This window comes from Urocitellus parryii, chromosome 7 (assembly GCF_045843805.1).
Source record: "Urocitellus parryii isolate mUroPar1 chromosome 7, mUroPar1.hap1, whole genome shotgun sequence".
NCBI lineage: Eukaryota > Metazoa > Chordata > Mammalia > Rodentia > Sciuridae > Urocitellus > Urocitellus parryii.
The window spans coordinates 120,345,807-120,366,483 of NC_135537.1; the positions used below are offsets into that span (position 1 = coordinate 120,345,807).

Here is a 20,677-nt window from a genome sequence, read left to right on the forward strand (position 1 = left end):
GGTGGGCGTGGCTGGCACTTGCCTGGTCGGTGCACCAGTACCAGGTGGCCATGATGGTCAGGCCGAAGGTCATCCCGGTCCATGGGAGGTCCCCTGTGTAGGGATCCCGGAACATGTGCATGGCATCTGTGCGTGGCAGGTGGCAGGTGGTGTTGGCGATGGTCTTGGAGGGGATGGCCTGGGCATACGCTGCCTCCAGCTGCCCATATCCACCGATCTGGTCGAAAGCTGGAAGGGTTGGGCAGGACAGGGACAGTTTGGTTGGGTGGCCCTGACTCCCCAGCTCCTGCTGCACTTCTTCATCTCACGAATAACATCCTAATGCATCAAACTGGAAGTTTTTTCTACCTTGCCTTTCCTGGCATTTGGGAAGGTGTGGTGGGTAGAGGGTTTCAAAAAACAAACAAACAAAAAAAAGGTGAAATTAAATAACTATTTTATTTGTATTTAAGATAATACTATTAAATGAGCATTTTGCACATGGACACCACTGTGTCCACTTGGCCTGGTGGGAATCACTGCTGGTCTCCAGATGCCTGTGGGCCTCCGATAAGGGGTTCTCCGCCAGGTTTTGAATTATCCATTCAAGGAAGCAAAACATTTTTTTCTTGGCACTCAAAGACTTTCCTGAGGCATCTAAAGTGTTAAATGTCCTGACCCAGGTTCCCAAAGGTTGTGATTTTAGTAGAGCCAAGAATGGTGGCAGTGATGTGGCTCCTCCAAGGTCATGCAGCCTGCTGGGCAGGTGGGGCTCAAGCCAGGGGTCTCTCAAGTCCAGAGCAAATCTTTCCCCTCGTTTCTACCTCGGGGTCAGGACTCCACATGGCCAAGCCCTGGCCTGTCTGTGGTTTGGCCATAGCCGTGGTCACTCCACTCCCATCCAGACTGGGCCTAGCTGTCTGGGTCCCTCATGTGCAGTGAGGTTTGTGGATGTCGGGTCCATGGACTAAGAGGAGGAAGCCTGTCTCTGCCCCAAGCCCTGTTCCCCAGCAGATCATGGAAGAGGGAACCTGTTGCCTACACTAGAAGCCGGGCCAGGATCTGTGTTCAGGGGCCTATGTGAGTATCAAAGCAAAGGTACAGATGCTACACAAGGCTTAGAGTTTGCTCAACTGCAGGATCTCAGATTCTGAGTCTGGAAATCTTTAAAGGCTTTCATTCGCCCTCTGTGGGATCCTTCTGGCTCTGCTTGCGTACTTCAGGGACAGAGAGCTCACTACCTCCACCCTACCCCCCAGCCCCTGGCAGCCCTATAAGCTATTCCCAGACCCATGTCATCACTCTGTCTAAATGCTCCTCTCCCCTCCCCTGCCTCTAGCAGTGGGTAGCATCACCTTTCAGGATTCTGTACCTGATCTTAAACAATTGGAGGAGACGCCTGGGCAGTGTTGTGGTCTCCTAATTGCTGCCTCCACACCCTCCAGCAGCCCCACCTTGCTGTCAGTCCTGAGCCAGGGCGGCACACACGACAGGCCCTGTGTTCTTGAGTCAGCTCCTGACCCGGCCCATAGCTGGTGACAGCTGGGCAGCGGGGCAGCCAGGAGAGGCCTGCAAGGGATGGTTGCCTAGCAGCGTGACCTCATTGGTCCTGCAGGTTTCTGGGGCAGCCCACCCCCCTCTATAGCCACGCCCCCCACCCTTACCTTTGATCGCCAGGATGACAGCCCCCACCACCATGATGATGGTCTGCAGGGCATCCGTGTAGATCACAGTGGCCAGGCCCCCTGTGGGGAACAAGGTGACTGGAGGTGGGGTCCCTTGGCAACTTCTAGAGCTCCTGTTGGGGCAGCTGTTCCCAGATGTGCCCCCTACCCTTTCAGAAGTGGATGAGCAATAAAGCACCTGGTCCCACTCCTTGGGGGGTCTCCCCTGGAGCCCACGGTGCTTCCTGTTCGTCTCCTGGCTCTGCCCAAGCCAGTGGTGGGCAGGCCCTCCCTTCAGGCCCTGCCCTGACCCCGTCAAAGGAGCCATACCTGCAATGGTGTACAGAGCGGTAATGATAAGCGTGAGGATGGTGGAGAGGTAAAAGTTCCACCCCAGGCAGATGTGCACGAAGAGGGCCCCGGCGTACAGGTCGATCTGAGGAAGAAAGAGGTTTGGGGTAGAAGTCTAAGGTTACCAGGACCCGACGGTCAGAGCCCTGGCGCTGCACTGACGGGCCATGTGACCTGGGAAATGCCCCTTCTGGGCCTGGATGCCCCTTGGATGAGGGAGGGGAGACCCCTGTCCACCCGCCCGCATCCTGGGGCTGTTGTGAGGGTGGGAGGAAGAAGCGGCCTCGGCAGCTGTGAGCCATGTGCAGATGTACCAGGGATGTACTGTCATGAATAAAGTCCAGGGTGGCCAGTGCCCACCAGAAAGCGTGGTGTTGTTGAATTTGGTCACTTCCCAACGGATACAAAAGAGCCCTCTCCCCTGCTTCCTGGAGTGACCCTAACAAGGAAGAGTCTAAGAGGAATTCATGGGGAGTCTTGTGAAGACTAATGGGCCTCAGAAGACAGGTGCTGGGGGTGGGCGGGGAAGCAGAGTGGCTTATTGTCCACTCCCTCCCATGAGGTTGGACCTGAAGCCAGAGTGCTCACAGGCATGTCACAGGCTAGGGTTAGTTAAGGACTGTGGGTCACTGGAGCCTCCAGCTGTGTGGAACAAGTTTGCACAAGACCTGGTCTTTCTAGAGCCCAAGAGGCAGGGACCCTAAGTCCTTTGATCTCCCCCAGAGCCTGGCCCACGTTGGAGCAGCCAGCACTATCTTGAGCCAGGGCCCAGGGACCAGAGCCCCTGGGACAGAGTCCAGGTAGGAACAAGATGGACTCCAGAGCCCATGTTCCCTACACTGCTTCCTCTGGCTCCTCCTTGCTCCTGGAGAGTACAGCCATTTGGGCTTGTGGCTTTAGCGGTGTGCATGAGTGTGCATGTGAGGGGTGGCTCAGAGAGAGATTGGGGAGGGGGAGGTTGGCCTCCAGCCCAAGCCAAGAAGCCCAGAAATGCTAACCCTAACCCTTCCTTGAAGGATTCTTCAAGTCCTCACCCCATAGGACGAGGAGAAATTGAGTCCTAAGTCAGAAAAGGGACTTCCCAAAGCCAGACCCTGGGGCAGGAGGTCTCTGGAAAGCCCACTGCAGCAGACTGCCTGCCACTGCCCGGCTGCCCTACAGCTGCTGCCGAGGACCCCTCTGGACCCCAGATCTCTGGAATGGAGCCCTAGTCTATGCACCTGGTCTCCAGGCCCTGGTCACACCAGACTCACCACCCAGCACTTTTGCTGACTCTGGCCTCAGCTCACTAGCCCCATCTGCCCTGGACTGTCCCAGTCTCTGCCTCTCATTTTCAAAACTCACCATCCCAGACCCACACCTCTGCCCCTGGTGGATAGTCAGTCCTCCCTTCCTTCCGTGGGAGCAGGCTTTGAGGAACACTAAGGAGTGGGGAGGACCTTAGCTGAGTCCTTTCTGTAGGACTCAGCTACATGAAGTAGGTCCCACAAGGGCACAACTCCCTGCAACCCCAAGGAAGTCCCCTGGTGAGGACCTGCACACATCTCCTAGTCCTGCCTGACCCTGTCTGAGGGTCCAACAAGCTTCTGCCTGGTAGAAGCTAAGACCCACATGGCCCTGGGTCTGTGTTCCTGGCCTGCTATGTCCCAGCCATACAGTTCTGAGCAGGTCACTTCACCCCCTGAGCCTCAGTGGCCCTCATCTGTAAAATGCAGCGGATGTGGAGTGAACAGTCACTTCTGCCAGACCAGCAGGAGCAGTGGCTTCTCCCTCTGCATAGCCCTCCCCAAGGGATGCTCTAGAAAGCTAAGCAACCTCTGAGGGGGCTTCCTCCTCTCTGGCCCAGGGGCAGCTGCAGAGTCTAATCGAACCCCCTGAAAACATGGGTGGAGAGACTAAAATCAAGAGTTTGACCAAAGTCAAACTCACCCACTGTGGCATAACCCTGGGAACCCATCAAAAGGACAACACCAGGCAGCTGCATCCCTGTAGATAGGACACTCTAGGACCTCACTCCACCACCCAGCAGGACCAGAGCCACTGCTCGGACCCCTGAGAAAGCTCCAGGATGATGTCCAGGGTCCCGACTGACCCACACTCAACCCCGTCACCTCCCTGCTCCTTCCCCGAGCAGGACTCCAACGTGTCTGCCTGTAGGCTGCTCCCTCTATCTTATTCCCAGAGACTCTGCTGGTCCTCCACATCCCCGGTTGTCCCCAAGGAGACCTTTGTCTACTTGCCACCTTTGATAGATGACAAGTGTTGGTGTCTGTAGGCACAGCCCTGAGCATGTTGGTATTCAGAGCCTCATCTCATGCTGTGGCCCTCTGGCGGGTGGCTGTGATGGCCAGCTACACTCCTTAGATGAGGACACTTCGGCCCAGAGAAGTTCATATTTTGCTCAAAGTTCATGAGCAGCATGGGGGCTGATCTGTGGGGCTCCCACAGCTTGGAACCCTAAGCTTCCCAGGTTCTGGGGTCTTCATTCCATTTCCCAGTTGGTGGACACTGTCCCCTACAAGGTGCATCAGCAGCCAAAGGGTAGAGACGGCCTGGTACTTCTGATCCCTTCATCTACTCCCTCTCCCTGTCCCCACCTGGCCACCATGGAGCCCTGCACTGATATCTATGAATTACTGCGTGATTGATTATCCTATTAAGTTGTTCCCTGTGTCCCCTGCCCAGGACCTTGCTTATTTCTATAGAGACGATCACTATCTCTTGAGGGCTCAGAACATAAACTTCTGGCCACTGCTGTGGATTCTTTCCCCAAACACTCCTGCACTCTTCTCCACCCACTGTGCTGCCCTTGGAGACCCTCACTGCTTCTTCCTGAACTGCTTGTTCTGGAGGAAACTCAGGGGATGCCAGCATTTACACCACGCGAGGAATAAAGACCACCTGCCCTGCCCTGCCCAGCCCCAGGCCCTGTGTGCTGCTGGCTACCCCCCATCTGTCCCATCATGCCCCCTTTTCCCCATGCCCCTGGCACTCCACCCCCACCAGCAGCTCCCTGACTCCTTGTGTTTGCCAAATTCTTGCCCAGATAATGCAGCAGAGCTTGAATGTCTACCCCAGAGCGCCCCTGTCCCCTCTCCTCACTATCATCTCCCGAGCTGGCTTCTTGGCTCAGATGTTCACCGTTGCTGTGATGGTATTGCTCTGTCCAGGCATCACACCTATCTGGAAAGGGCTCATTGGGCTGGCCTGCTCACCCAGAGCCAGGCACACAGTAGGTGCACCATAGGTAAGCATGCTTCCAGAGACCAGAGGAAACTGCAGGCCAAATCCAGACCCACCTTATTCTACTCTTGGCCACTGCAGCAGAGTTGAGGAGTTGGAACAGAGACCAGATGGCCCCCAAATCCCAAAATATTTACTATCAGGCTCTTTGTAGAAAAAAAAATGAGCCGACCCTGACTTATGTTAACTTACTCAGTTCCGGGAAGTGTGCCAGGCACCAACAGCCCTGGGGATGCATCAGGGAACAAAGAGAAAAAATGGGGGAGATGGACAATAGACATTCTAAGCCAATGATTCTGTGTAAGAGTAGGAAGGAGAGAGAAAAGGTAAGGGAGCTGTCTCCCTGGGGCAGGGGTAAAGAATTTAAAAAGCTTGAGAGAGGTGAGGGAGCCAAGGGCACAGCTGGGGAACAGGGCTCCAGGAAGAGGCCACACAGCAAGTGCTAAAGCAGGACTAGGCCTGGCAGGTGGGTGGCAGTGCCAGGAGACCAGAAGGAGAAGAGGAAGAGGTGAGGCTGGTGGGGTTTTCAGTCCAAGTGGCACAGGGTATTGTGCCTGCCTTCCCTATTTTCCAGAAGTTAAACGGCCAGCCAGAGCTCACGGTTCCTCTAGATGAGTGCAGTGGTGATTCTCCATACCCTCCCATGACAGGTCCTCCTGGCAGGCAGGTGCCCCCACCTGTAGGGGTGGCTGCAGGCCAGTTCTAGGACCTCTGTCAGGACAGGCTGCACCTGGGATGGCTTCTGGATGGGCGGACACATGAGATGTCCCTAAAGCTCAGCCTGGTGCGGTCAGGACCTCTGGGGGCCCGTAGAATGCGTGCCCTTCAAACAGCTTCACTCCAAAGCCAGGAGCAGGGCAGCCCTAGTCCCCTCCCAAACCAAGACCAGCAATTAGCCTTGCTTCAGCTTCGCCCTCTGCCTCATCTAGGCAGCTCCCGCGTTGGTGCCGAAGCCTGGCCTTGATGTGACTGCTCACTCCCCTTTTCATAGCTGGGTCCTTTGAGTCACCCCATCACAAGGTGGAGTTTGGAGTGCCACATCCTGGCTATCTGGGGAGCAGTAGTGTAGTGGTCAGGCCCTTGGGCCTGGAGGCAGAGACCCGGGTTCTAACAGGCCTCTGCCTGGTGGCTGTGATCTTGGCCAGGGGTGCAGTGTGGGTCTCAGCGGTCTCATCCGTACATGGGGAGGGAGGGGGGGGGAGGCCTGGAGATGGTAGTCTCTAAGGAGCTCTTCCCTCTGCTGCTCGGGAAGTTCCACCTTAGCCACTCACTTGAAGCCAGCTCCGTGTGACATCTACTCTGTACTGCATAGATGTCAGAGGGTAAACAGGGGTGGTGATGGTGAAGCAGCCTGGTGCCCACAGCTCACCTTCCCTCCTTCACTAGACCCCTCCAGGGCCCCCCACATGCCTCCCCTCTTCTGTCTCTCCCCTGTGTTGAGAGCCACAGCCGAAGGGGCCCCAGCAAACTTCCAGCTGATTGATTGGCTCACTGTGGCCCCAGCAAACTTCCAGCTGATTGGCTCACTGTGGCCCCAGCAAACTTCCAGCTGATTGGCTCACTGTGGCCCCAGCAAACTTCCAGCTGCCAGCTGATTGGCTCCTCTGCGGTGATGCTCATTGGGCTGTTTCTCCGCCCTTTCAGACCACAGAGCTGCTCATTGGGGGGTTGAGATGCTTGTAGGAAGCCACTGGTGGCAGTTGGGTTCTGAGGGAATTCCTGAAGAGCTTGTGTGGTGCGGTGTGTGTGTTCTAAAAATAAAGTTCGTTTCTGCTTGATAAGTGGCTCGTGAATTGTGCCCAGCCAGACTGCGGCACCCCTGCAACCCATTCTCTGGTTTGCCTCAGTCCCCGATACTCCCTATTACCTCCCTTCCAGTCTCTCTCTCTCTCTTTCTCTCTCTTTCTCTCTCTCTCTCTCTCTCTGATTCTGGGCAGGGATTGAACCTAGGGACGCTCAGCCACTGAATCACATCCCCAATCCATTTTCTATTTTTATTTTGAGACAGGGTTTTGCTATGTTGCTTAGGGTGTCACTAAATAACCCAGGCTGGCTTTGAACTTGTGCTCGTCCTGCCTCAGCCTCCTGATTCACTGGGATCACAGGCTGCTGGGCCTGGCCCAGCTTTTCTCTTCCCTGTTTTCCTATCTGACCTCTAAAGCATCTGACTGAGAGTGGCTGCTAGAATCTAGGCCTCCTGATCCAGCCACCCCCAGGCACATCCTACACACGGCCTGTCTCCCCTTGAGCCATTCTCCTCTGCTCCTCCACCAGCACCTCTTTCTCTGTGGGGGCTCCATTGAGATGCCAGTTGCTGAGTTCCATCTGGCCGTGCCTGTCATTCCTATGTATCCACCTCACTGTAGTGAAGCCCAGGGCAGGTTGGGGACAGGGTGTTGTTTATTTCTGTATCCCTGGCTTCCAGGGAGGTGGGGTTCAGGAAAGGGATAAGAGGAGGAAGAGGAGCAGGGGAAAATTCAGAACTTGGTCTCAAGGGCAGCCCAAGGCCAGGTCCTGCTGACCAGAGAGGCCCTGGCCTCCATTCCTTCCACGAAATCATGCCAAGCTTCCCCTAAGGAGGAAGCCAGACCTCACAGAGCACAGTCCCTAGACGAGACATCAGCCCTCATCCACCCTGACTGAAGTCCCGAGAGCTGGGCTCTGTCACCCTTTCTGATAAGGAAGGAAACTGAGGCTCGAGAGGCTCGGTGACTTATCAAGGTCGCTACCTGAGCCCACATCAGGTGGCTCCAACTCAAGCTCGTTAGGAAGCCTGGATGCCCCCGGGGAAAGTTAAGAGAGAGTTTGAAAGTCTGGTAAGAGGCTTGGGTCAAGTTCCTTCCTTTTCCTGGGCCTCCGTTTCTCTCTCTGTAAAATCAGGGTCTTGGACAGGGAGAACTCCTCTGATCACCATCCCCTGTAAGGTGGGATTGCTGCTCTTTAATATTCACAGATCCAGGCCCTGAAGGAAGTCGGGAGCCACCGGGCTGCCACCAGCAGTCTGGGCGGAAGGCAGGAGGTCTCCCGGGTGCAGGAGCAGAACCGGCCGGGACCACGCAGGCTTTGGGCGCCCTCTAGTGGGAAATCCTGGCTGACTTTGCTGCTGGTTCCAGGGAAGATGCCCAGGTCTAGCCCCTCCTGTTCTGCCCCACTGGGGCAGGATGCTGTCCTAGACTGGCTGTGTGAATCTAAACAAGTCATGGCACTCTCTGGGCCTCAGTTTCCCTAGCTGTTCAACAAAGCAGTGATGAGTGAGGTGGATGTCAGGTCCGTTTCAGGGGCCCCAGATCAGGGATGTTTCCAGGATCCGCTGGTAAAAGGTGGGGCTGGGGGGCAACTCACCGAGATCTTGGTGAAGACAGACAGCAGCAGGGACAGGACAGACAGGTACATGCGGATGCGCTGGCCTCCAAAACGTTTCTGAATGTATTCAGGCAAGGTGACAATCTGGGGGACATAATGGGCAAGAAGAGCTAAACACTCCCCAGAGACCATGACCGGTGTCCAGGGCAGGGGCCCATCCCATCCGCTCTCCCTCTCCCTGGACACACAAAGTGGCCATGATCCTCTCGAGGGCAAGGCCAGGACACTTGCTCCTTACAGTCCCAGCCCCAGGCCCTGAATTCTAGGCTGAGTTTAGACAGGTTGAGGTTGGCTCTTCAGGGCTGAGATGAGGAATTGATTGGAGGAGCCACAGCTGGGAACAGAGGGACAAGTTTGGAGGCTGTTGCAACAAACCCAGAGGATCTATGATGAGGCTGGACAGAGAAGATGGCTGTGGGGGCAGAGCAGGGGGGGAGCATGGAGGTGGAATCCACTGGATTCCGTGGCTGCGGGACTGGGGCTAAAGGGGTGGGTGGAGTCAGGGATACTGAAGGCAGGTGTGCCACCCAGCTGTTCTGCCCAGTGCCACCCTGCTACGCCACCCAGGTGTGCAGTCCAGATGTGCCACTCGGCTATGCTGCCCAGGTGTGCGATCCAGGGGTCCCACCTGACAGTGTCAGGGCAGTGGAAACTAGTCACAAAATAAGCAGGCGGAGGTCTAAGGGGGACGGCCTTACCCAGCTGGTAAGAATCTCAGCTGGTCTAATAGGAAAAACCCAGCTCTGAGGGTTCGCCAGCTGGTCACAGGGGCTGGGGAGGACGGGCCCACCACTCACCTCTGAGGAAATATAAATGGGCACGAATATCCACGCCAGCGCCAGCAGCACGTACGTGGCCTGCGGGGATAGGGGAGGTAAAGATCATGTGTGCAGATCCCCGAAGCCTTGCCCCTGAGACTACTAGATGACCCAGGGACCCCAGATCCATCTGACTTGTGAGAACCTGGGTGGCCCCTCCCTGCCTCTGGGCCTCTGTGGCAGATGAGTGGGGCCAAGGCCAAGAGCCCCCTTCCGGTCTCACTACAGCATCCCAAAGACCATGTTGCCCAAGGAACACCCCTGCCCAGAGCCTGCCTGGACAATGGCTGACACGTGTTCTTGGGAGTTGCCCACCTCCAGGGTCCAGCCAAAGTTGCTGGACTCTCTGCCCCAGCCCTCCCTCAGGCTGCACACGCCCTCTCCACGTGCTCACATTCCACTCAAAGCCTGCCACAGCCAGGCCTCCCGCTGCACCAGAGCCCGCCAGTCCAACAAAGAGGCCAGAACCTTCACTGCTGGCGAACAGGGAGGCTCCAATCTGGAGGGGAAAGAGGAAAACCAATCAGCACAGGCTTCAGCCACCAGCCCCAGCCTGGACCCAACAACATCTCCTTGTACATCTCAACCTAAGTGGGGCCCCATTCCCACTGTACACGTGAGACGACGCCCAGGGGTATGCCATGATGTACCAGCCACGCTGCTAAGGAGCAGGCAAAGACTGCCCTTTATGCAAATCCCATCTGCTTGACCCTACCCGCCTGTCCCCAGTTCGAGGATCTCCTGCCAGCCTTAGGCCTATCCCATGGAGCTGGCCCTGGGCAGTGAACCTTGGATTAGGAAGACAGTAAGGTGATATCAGGGAGGCAGATGCCAGCTGACCTAAGGCCAGATACAGCCCCACGGACAAAGGGAAGGCTGTGTGAAAAGTCAGAGTTCACTCACTGGCCACCACGTCATGTCTCGGCCTGCCAGGAAGTAGCCGTCCACTGTGCTCCTCCTAGCTCGACAAGATGACTGCAGGAACAAGAGAAAGGAAAGGTGAACATTGGAACCTTGTGCATTGTTGGTAGGAATGCTGAATGCTGCTGTTGCTAGTTTAAAAAATCAAGCATAGGATTGCCATGTGACCTAGCAAATTCCATGCCTAGGTATATATGCCCAGAAGAACTGAAATCAGATGTTCGCAGTCAAAACTTATCTAGAAATGTTCGTTAGTAGCATTATTCAAAATAACTGAAAGTGGAAACAACCCAAATGTCTATCAACTAATGAGCGAATAGATAAACTGTGGCATATGCTTACAATGACAATTCGGTCAGCGAAATGAATAAAATTATCCCGCTCCTGACACCAAAATGGGGAGGGGAGTAGCTGGGCACCATGGCACATGCCTGTTATCCCAGCGACTTGGGAGGCTGAGTCAGGAGGATTGCGAGTTCAAAGCCAGCCTCAGCAAGGGCAAGGTGCTGAGCAACTCAGTGAGACCCTGTCTCTAAATAAAATGCAAAATAGGGCTGGGGATGTGGCTCAGTGGTCGAGTGCCCCTGAGTTCAATTCCCAGAACCAAAAAAGGGGTGGGGGGGACCGGAATGAAGTTCCGACACAAGCTACAACTTGGATTTTATGCTAAAACATTATGCTAAGTAAAAGAAAGCACACATGAAGACCACATATTATATGATTTCACTTACATGAAATGTCCCGAATAGGTAAATCCGTGGAGATAGAATGTAGATTTCCAGTGGATGGGGAATAGGAAGAATAGGGAGTGATGTCTAATAAACACAGAATTTCTTTTTGGAGCAATGAAAATGTTTTGGAGCTAGACAGAAGTAATAATTATACGATTTAAAGGTACTAAATGTCATGAATTGAACAGGTTGATACAGTTAAATGACTCGGGGTGGGGTACAGAGGATTGAACCCAGAGTCACTCTACCACTGAGCTACACCCCTAGTCCTTTGTATTTATTTAAAAAAATTATTGGTGCTTTATATTATACCTAATGGTGGGATTTGTTGTTAAATATTCATAGATGTACACAATGTAGCCATATCGTTTGGTCAATATCCTTCCCCATACATTTTTAAAAATTTTTTTAGTTGTAGTTGGACACAATACCTTTATTTTATTTATTTGTATGTGGTGCTGAGGATCGAACCCAGGGCCTCGCACATGCTAGACAAGCGCTCTACTGCTGAGCCACAACCCTAGCCCCAATTTTTGATTTCTTATTTGGAGACAGGTTCTCTTGCTAAGTTGCTGAGGCTGGCCTTGAATTTGTGATCCTCTGTTGGGTTTTTATGCATCAGTTGGGATGGATTTCTCTTCTACTCCTCTGTGGGGGACTTTTTAGGGCAGAACCCCATCTTACCAAGGTGTCCTAGTGTGATCTAGATGGAGATCCCCCTCACAGGGGTGGTATCCACAACCTTTGTGTTGATCTTCTGTTTTTTTATTTTTAATTTTTTTTGGTTTTGGGTTTTTTTGTCTGTGAGTGGAACCCAAGGGCCCAAAAAAGTTTGAGTGTCATTAATTTGTGTGTGCAGCGAGGTGCACTGTCTTTTGGCTGAGTTTGGTTCATCAGCAGAGTCTCTACCCTGTGAACCTGTGTCCTTGTAGGTCCCCAGCACTTCACAGAAGAGGGGAAACAAACAATAGCAACAACTGATGCAAAAATAAAATAACAATACAGCATTCAACACCAGGTTCCCACTATGACATCTACAACATTGATTATCACACACACACACACACACAAACAGGAATGGCAGGTAGACCCCACCTCTTAAAAGTTCCACCAACTGAACCACGCTAAGGACCAAGCCTCCAACACACGAAACTTTGGGAGACTAATCACACCTGAACCATGTCAGGGACAAAGTCACACGTGGCTGGAGGCTGAGAGAACCACAATGAGGGTATTCCCATCACTTTGATGATCCTGTAGAGCCCTGGATCACAGTGCACCTGAAGCCTTCCCTATTATCAGACTTCTGTGTATTTCTGCACTTTGTTCTTAGAGCTCATTTGAAAGTGGTTTTTTAAAAATCACTTGTTAACAGATACCTTCATGATTGCAAAGGTTCTGCTCGAAATCTCTCCCTCCAGGGCAGCATCTCCTCCTTAAGGCTCTCCTCCTTAAGCTCCCTGAACTGTACCATTCAAGCATCTGTACAGAGCTTCACCTGACCTGCTTGCTCCGTCTGCTTCTGAACTGTGAGCACTTGGGCTGCCTCTGTGGGAGACGGACCCAGGACCCTCCCTGACTTGCTCTTTTTGGCATGCTCTGTGGCCAACAGCACCCAGCTCAGCCAGCGTGACCTGCCTAAGGGCCAGGGAAGAACTTCCGCAGCCCTGATGCTGGGGGCACGGAGCTACATCTCAGAGCTGGGAGAGGCGAGTCCTGGGCAGCAAGGGCAAAAGGAATAATATCACAGTATCCAGAACATCCTTCTTAGGTGTGTTCTTCCAGATAAATACCCTCCCTGGCTGGCTTCTTCCCTTCTCTATGTCTTGCTGACCTCCAGCACCTGGTCCTCATTTTATCTTCCCCAGAAAACTGCTACCACCTGTTCTGCCCTCTACACGCATACCCTTCTCTGACTTTGTAGCCTTTAACTCTTCCAGGAATGTAGAACATTATAGAGCCATCCCCTCCTACCCACAGGGTATGCATCCCAAGACTCCCAGAGGAAGACCCCCCAGAGGGTGCCTGAAACCACCGTTCATTGGTCATTGCCCTATATATTCTATGTTTTTCCATATACACAGACACTCTTAATGTGTTTTCCATCTTAGATAAGCATTGTGTCATACTGTGGCTATAACTTTTGCAGTTTGAGGTGTGACAGCAAAACTAGTAAGAATTTATTTTTCTCCACAATTCATGGATGCAAGATTAATTTTTTTATATTTTTTAAATTTTATATATATATATATATATATGACAGCATAATGCATCACAATTCTTACTACACATATAGAGCACAATTTTTCATATCTCTGGTTGTATATAAAGTATGTTGACACCAATTTGTGTCTTCATACATGTACTTTGGATGATGATGTCCATCACATTCCACCATCATTGCTAATCCCCTGCTCCCTCCCTTTCCTTCCCACCCCTCTGCCCTATCTAGAGTTCGTCTATTCCTCCCATGCTCCCCCTCCCTATCCCACTATGAGTCAGCCTCTTTATATCAGAGAAAACATTCGGCATTTGGTTTTCTGGAATTGGCTAACTTCACTCAGCATTATCTTCTCCAACTCCATCCATTTACCAGCAAAGGCCATGATTTTATTCTATTTTATTGCTGAGTGATATTCCATTGTGTATATATGCCACATTTTTTAATCCATTCATCCACTGAAGGGCATCTAAGTTGGTTTCACAGTTTAGCTATTGTGAATTGTGCTGCCATAAACATTGATGTGGCTGTATCCTAGATCAAGGAAAGGGATAGCTGGGTCAAATTGTGGTTCCATTCCCGATTTTCCCAGAAATATCCCTACTGCTTTCCATTTTGGCTGCACCAAATTGCAGTCCCACCAGCAGTGTATGAGTGTACCTTTTCCCCCACATCCTCACCAACACTTATTGTTGTTTGTCTGCATAATAGCTGCCATTCTGATTCGAGTGAGATGAAATCTTAGAGTAGTTTTGAATTGCATTTCTCTAACTGCTAGTGATGATGAACATTTTTTCGTATGTTTTTTGATTGATTGTATATCATCTTCTGAGATGTGTCTGTTCAGGTCCTTGGCCCATTTATTGATTAGGTTATTTGTTTTTTTGATGCTTAGCTTTTTGAGTTCTTTATATACCCTAGAGATTAGTGCTCTATCTGATGTGTGAGGGGTAAAGATTTGCCCCCAAGACGTAGGTTCTCTATTCACCTCACAGATTGTTTCTTTTGCTGAGAAGAAACTTTTTAGTTTGAGTCCATCCCATTTATTGATTCTTGATTTTAATTCTTGAGCCAAAGGAGTCTTATTAGGGAAGTTGGGGTCTAATCCCACATGATGGAGATTAGGGCCTACTTTTTCTTCTCTTAGATGAGGGTCTCTGGTTTTATTCCTAGGTCAGCAAAGTAGCAGGATATAAAATAAACACTCATAAATCAAAGGCATTTCTGTATATCAGTGACAAATCCTCTGAAAGGGAAACAAGGAAAACTACCCCATTTACAATAGCCTCAAATAAATAAATAAATAAATAAAATACTTGGGAAAACTTAATGAAAGAAGTGAAAGATGTATATAGTGAAAATTACAGAACCCTGAAGAAAGAAATCAAAGAAGACCTTAGAAGATGGAAAGATCTACCTTGCTCTTGGATAGGCAGAATTAATATTATCAAAATGACCATACTACCAAAAGATTTAAAATTCTGATCAAAATCCCAATGGCATTCCTCATAGAAATAGAAAAAGCAGTCATAAAATTCATCTGGAAAAATAAGAGACCTTATAAAGAATCCTTAGCAGAAGAGTGAAGCAGGTGGCATCACTATACCAGACCTTAAACTATATTCCAGAGCAACAGTAACAAAAACAGCAGGGTATTGACACCAAAACAGACTGGTAGACCAATGGTACAGAATAGAGGACACAGAGACTAACCCATAAAATTACAATTACCTTATATTAGACAAAGGTGCCAAAAACATGCATTGGAGAAAAGATAACCTTTTCAACAAATGGTGCTGGGAAAACTGGAAATCCATATGCCACAAAATGAAATTAAACCCCTATCTCTCACCATGCACAAAACTCAACTCAAAATGGATCAAGGACCTAGGAATAAAACCAGAGACCCTGCAAGATTAATTTTCTGAAGATCTTATCAATTTCAGCGCTAGATTTTTTTTTTCTTATTGAGAACTTTCACTTAAAAGGAGCACATTATGGCTTCTCTTTGGCGTGTCCAAATTGCCAGTATCACTACTCTTGTGCTTTGGGGCCATCATTAAATAAAATAAGGGTCACTCCAACACAAGCACAGTAATACCATGACAGTTGATAAGGTAACCGAGACAGCTACTAAGCAACGAATGGGTGAGTGTCATGGAAATGCTGGATGAAAAATGCATCACCTTTTGGGCAAGATGGAGTGGGACAGCCTGAGATTTTGTCACACTTCTGAAATCACACACAAATTTAAAACTTACAATTTATTTATTTATGGAACCATCCATTTAATGTTATCCTATCTCAGGTGACTGAAACTGTGGAAAAGGAAACCTCAGATGAGGGGGGAACCATCGTAGTTTGCAACCAATTTTCATATCCATTGTCCCCTGGATCCTTGCGACAGCTTTGAGAAGTGAGCGGCACTGACATCCACATTATGTATTTGAGGAAATTTAAGCCCAGGGAGGTTAAGTAACTTGTCTCAGGCACAGACATAGCCTGCCGATTGGGTTCCCAACCACCACAACCAAGTGATTACAGCGATAAAGCAAGTGGAATGATTTTTTGGGGGGTTTCTCAGTGCATATAAAAGTTATGTTTACACTATTAGGTGAACAATAGTATTATATCTAGAAAACCAATGTATATGCCTTCATTTAAAGCACTTTATTGCTGAAAAATGCCAAAGCTCATTTGAGTTTCAGCAAGTCCTAATCATTTGCTGTTGGAGGGTGCCACAGTGTGGATACTGAATGTCTCCCTAAGGCCCACTTTTTAAGTGTGGTCCCCAGGGTGCTGCTGTTGGTGAGGCCTGGTGAGAGGTCCTTAGGTCATTGGGGATGTGCCCTTGGAGGGGATTGTGGGATCCAGATTCCTTCCAAGTCCTCGTCTTTGTTCCCTGGCTTGCGATGTATGAGGATTTGATCTACCACCCATTGCCACCATGCCGCACGCAGGCCAAAAGTCATGGGCCAATTAATCATGGACTTGAAACTCCAAAACTGTGAGCCAAAACCAACCTTTTTTTTCTTTATAAGTTGGTTATCTCAAGTATTTTGTCATAGTGCTGGAAAACTGAGTCACGCAAAGGGTCTTGCCTAGATGCTGGTGGCTGTTGACTGACAGATAAGGTGGTGGTGGTAGCTGAAGCCTGGGGTGTCTGTGACAATTCCTTAAAATAAGACAACAGTGAAGTTTGCCATATCCGTTGACTCTTTCACGAAAGATTTCTCCTTAGCATGGGATGCTGTTGGACAATATTTCACTCACAGTAGAGCTTCTTTCAGAATCGGAGTCGATCCCCTCAGACTCTGTTGCTGCTTTATCAATTAAGTCTGGGTAACATTCTAGATCCTCTGTGGTCATTTCAACAATGTCCACGGCATCTGCATGGGGGGGGGGGACTCCATCTCATGAAACCACTTTGTTTGCTCATCTATAAGAAAAACTCCCTGTCAATTACACTTTCACCATGAGATGGCAGCAGTTGAGTCACATCTTCAGACCCCACTTCTAAAATCTCACTTTTGCCACTATCCCCCCACATCTGAGTTCTTCCCCCATTAAAGTCCTGAACCCCTCAAGTCATCCACAATGTTTGGAATTGACTTCTTCCAAATTCCTGTTACTGTTGATATTTTTGACTTCTTCCCATGAGTCACAAATGCCCTTAATGTCATCTAGGATGGTGAGTCCCTTCAAGGTTTCATTGATTTTGCCCAGATCCATCAAAGGCATTACCATCCACGGCAGCTAGAGCTTCATGAAATGTACTATTGAAATAACAACTGCACGTCAAAAGGACTCCTAGAACCATGAGCTGCAGGATGGATGTTGTGTTCGTAGGCATGAAGGCAGGATTAATCTTGTGCCTCTCCCTCCCAGCTCTTGGGTAACCAAGGGTGATGTCAGTCAATCATATTATGGACGGGATCTATTTCTTTTCTGAGCTGCAATTTTCAAGCGTGAGATTAACTAAAATACTCAGTAAACCATGCTGCACACCCATGTCCCTTCATCTGGGCTTTGTGAGGGGCAGAGTGGCAAGCAAGCATTCCCTTGGGGCCCAGGATGGTCACAGTGGTAAGGGAACATTGGCTTCAACTCAGGTCACCAGCTGCATCAGCCCCTATCAAGGAGTCAGCCTATCCTTTGAAGCCACGCATTGACTTCTCCCTGGCACGAGAAGGTGGCATCTTCTTCTAACCTGAGGCTGTTCCATCTCCATTGGCAATCTGATGTTCAGAGCAGCCTCTTCCACCAGCTGTGTGAGCTGGATCCTCTGCATAACTGGCTGCAGCTTCTCCATCAGCATCTGGCCCTTCTCCTGGGCCCTGGGTGTCATGGAGACAGCTCCTCTCCCTAAACCCCAGGAAGGGTTTGCCTGCTTCTAGCTTCTCTACCGCAGCTTTCTTGCCCTCTCAGCTGCACAGAACTGAAGAGTCATGGGTCAGCCCTTGGTATGCAGTGGTTGGCTTGATCTTCTACCCAGACCTCTCATCCTTTCTCCATATCAGCAATAGCCTGATCCACTCCTTCTTCGTGTGGTCCCTGGAGTGGCGTGCTTAATATTCTTCAAGAGTTTTTTCCTTGGTATTCACGACTTGTCTGACAGCTTGGCACAAGAGGCCTTGCTTTCACCCTAGTTCACGCCCTCCTTGCAGAGCTTAAGTATTTCTAGTTTTTGATTTAAAGTGAGAGATGCACAGGGCTTCTTTTTACTTGAACACCTAGAGGCCATGGAGGGTTATTAACTGGTCTCATTTCACTTCTGTGTCAGGAATAGAGAGGGAGAGAGATGGGGAATGTCTGGCTGGTGGAGCAGACAGAATACATGATATTTATCCATTAAGTTCGCCATCTTATCGGCAAAGTGATGGTGCCCCAGTTACAATAGTCATATCAGAGACCCTGATCTCAGATCGCTGTCAGAGGTACGATAGCAAAGAGAAAGTTTAAGATATTTCAATAATTTCCAAAATGGGACACAAAGTGAGCACACACGCTGTTGGAAAAATGGTGCCCTTAGACTTACTTGCTCAACACATGTTGCCAAACAACTTCATTTGGTAAACAACAACAACAACAAAAACACTTTACCTAGGAAGTGGAATAAACCAAGGTATGTCTACACAGAGCAGAGCCAGGGCCAGAAACCAGAATCACCAATGGCCATCACGGGGCCACTTGGGATTTAGTATTCAATCACTTCATAATTAATTTCAGTTACTGCTGCTGCTAACCACTACCACTACCACAACCACAGGACCACGTCCACTACCACCAACCACTACAATCACCATCACCATTCCCACCATTCCCACCACCACCACCTCTACCACCTCCAACCACCATCACCACCACCACCACCACCACCTCCAACCACCATCACCACCACCTCCACCACCTCTAACCACCATCACCACCACCACTACCTCTCCACCTCCAACCACCATCACCACCACTACCACCTCTCCACCTCCAACCACCATCACCACCACCACCACCACCTCTCCACCTCCAACCACCATCACCACCACCACCACCTCTCCACCTCCAACCACCATCACCACCACCACCATCTCCAACCACCTCCAACCACCATCACCACCACCACCACCTCTCCACCTCCAACCACTCCTACTGATACCCCTACTAACGTCGATCCAATGGCAGCAGCAGGGTCCTCTCCCATGCAGGCCCCTTTGATAGGAGACCTCACCCTAGGAGGTAGATGGTGACTCCATCTCACAGGTCAAGACCCATCTTACACCAAATCCCAAAAAACTGGAGAGGACATGGCAGATCCCCCATTCCCCAGCCTCTTAGACCAGAAGAAGGAGCACTCGTTTTTTCTTGGGAAAATGTCAGAGCTCTGGGATGCCACCTGGGGATCTCTGGGGGTGAGGAGGTGGAGCCGACCTCTCCCAACCCTAAATGAGGGGCAGTGAAGTGAAGCCTGGCTCACGGGTGTCACCTCCTTACCCGGTGGGAGAATCTCAAAGGTCAGCGTCACAAATATCCTAAAGAGGAGCTTCCTCCTGTCCGGCAGGCCTCCTAAGGCCCAGCCTCCCGCAGCCTCAGCTTCTTCAACTGCACATGAGGTTGGTCTTTTCTGGGGGCTGTTTGGTGGATGGGGTACGGGGAAGGGCCTGCCCCTGTGCCTGCCTAGTAGGCACCCTGCTGTCATTATAATCTGCAGATGGGGTCAAATCACCTGTCTCTTATGGAGGAAGAGAAAGGACTTATGAACGAGGGTTTTCCTGGGGAACCCATTAAAAATGAAGATTCCCCAGGCCCTCATGGTCCTCCCTGCCTGAGGATTCTGACCCAGCAGCTCTCGGGTGCAGCCAGACAGTGGGCAGCAGGCCACCAGGGGAGACCGATGAGACCTAGTTTGCCATCCCGAGCAGCCACCCTGAGAGCCTGGCTCCCACAGGTTCTCTCACCCATATGCCCACGGCTACATTCAGGGCAAAGTAGACAGCGATAACCACGATGTCAGTCACGCTCAGTTGCGGTCCGGGAGCATGGAGGTCGCTGGTGGAGTTGTCAGCCATCATTCTGTAGCAGGTGCCCGCTCCGAGCCTGAGTGACTAAGGACAAAGCAGGTTGGAAAGGGCTTTCTGACCAAGAATGAATTGATCATTAAACCAAAGGAAGACAGTGGCATCTCCAGCCCACAACGTAGCTGCGCGCAGAGCACTTCTGTCTCTTTCGCCCCCCTCCTAGAGGGCCAATCCCAGAGTGCAGGAGTGGGGACAAGGAGTGGAGCAGCAGGAGGGGCTTCCTGAAACTCAGAGGGAGTTGGGGGGAGAAGAAAGGGAGCTGAGTGGATCTAAAGGAAATCTCTCTGGGATCTAATACTCCCAGAGAGCAAAGGCCATTGCCTAACAGACGGTTTGGGCTATATTTAATTCGTCTAAGAAGCATGGGGAGTTGTTCCCTCTGGGGACATCACTGTGATGGGCAGTTGTCAGAATGAGTAGACTGAGATAGGCTAGGAATGGTGGCTTCTGCGTCATGCTTCACTTTCAGCAATAATGGCCCAGTCTCAGAAGTGTCCCCATGTCAGACAATAAGTCCTGTTGTCAACATTTCAGCTCTTTTCCTGGCCCAGTGACACAGGCCCGAGCCTTGCCATCTGATCATCCATTTGGCACCCTGTGACCAACAGGGTGGGGCACCCACTATTTATCAAACCCTGAGGACTTTGCTTCACTTTTCTGTACGTGTCCCCCCATGTCATGTTCAAGGCCATAACACAGCATAGGTGACATCTCATCCTAGATAAGGAAACAGAGGCCAGGAGACTGGGTCCATCTGAGTCATCTGTCATGACCTGGCCATTCAAAGGGGGTAGAGCTGGATTCAGCTGCCGAT

At 50.8% G+C, this 20,677-nt stretch overlaps 1 protein-coding gene across 3 annotated transcripts in view; it reads right to left on the reverse strand.

The window, feature by feature from the left end:
• Slc5a10 (solute carrier family 5 member 10) overlaps positions 1-19,857 on the reverse strand; it is a 63,071-nt gene extending 43,214 nt beyond the window's left edge. Inside the window, exons 1-8 of one of the 3 annotated variants that reach the window (XM_026381719.2) lie at positions 19,744-19,857; positions 10,322-10,393; positions 9,813-9,917; positions 9,398-9,457; positions 8,580-8,684; positions 1,974-2,079; positions 1,644-1,724; positions 23-228 (exon numbers count right to left, since the gene is read on the reverse strand). In XM_026381719.2, the coding sequence (XP_026237504.1) occupies positions 23-228; positions 1,644-1,724; positions 1,974-2,079; positions 8,580-8,684; positions 9,398-9,457; positions 9,813-9,917; positions 10,322-10,393; positions 19,744-19,857 (849 nt within the window). The remainder of the gene's footprint in view (positions 1-22; positions 229-1,643; positions 1,725-1,973; positions 2,080-8,579; positions 8,685-9,397; positions 9,458-9,812; positions 9,918-10,321; positions 10,394-19,743) is intronic. The other 2 variants (XM_026381721.2, XM_026381720.2) reach the window with 2 other exon arrangements.
• Positions 19,858-20,677: the final 820 nt, after the last annotated feature.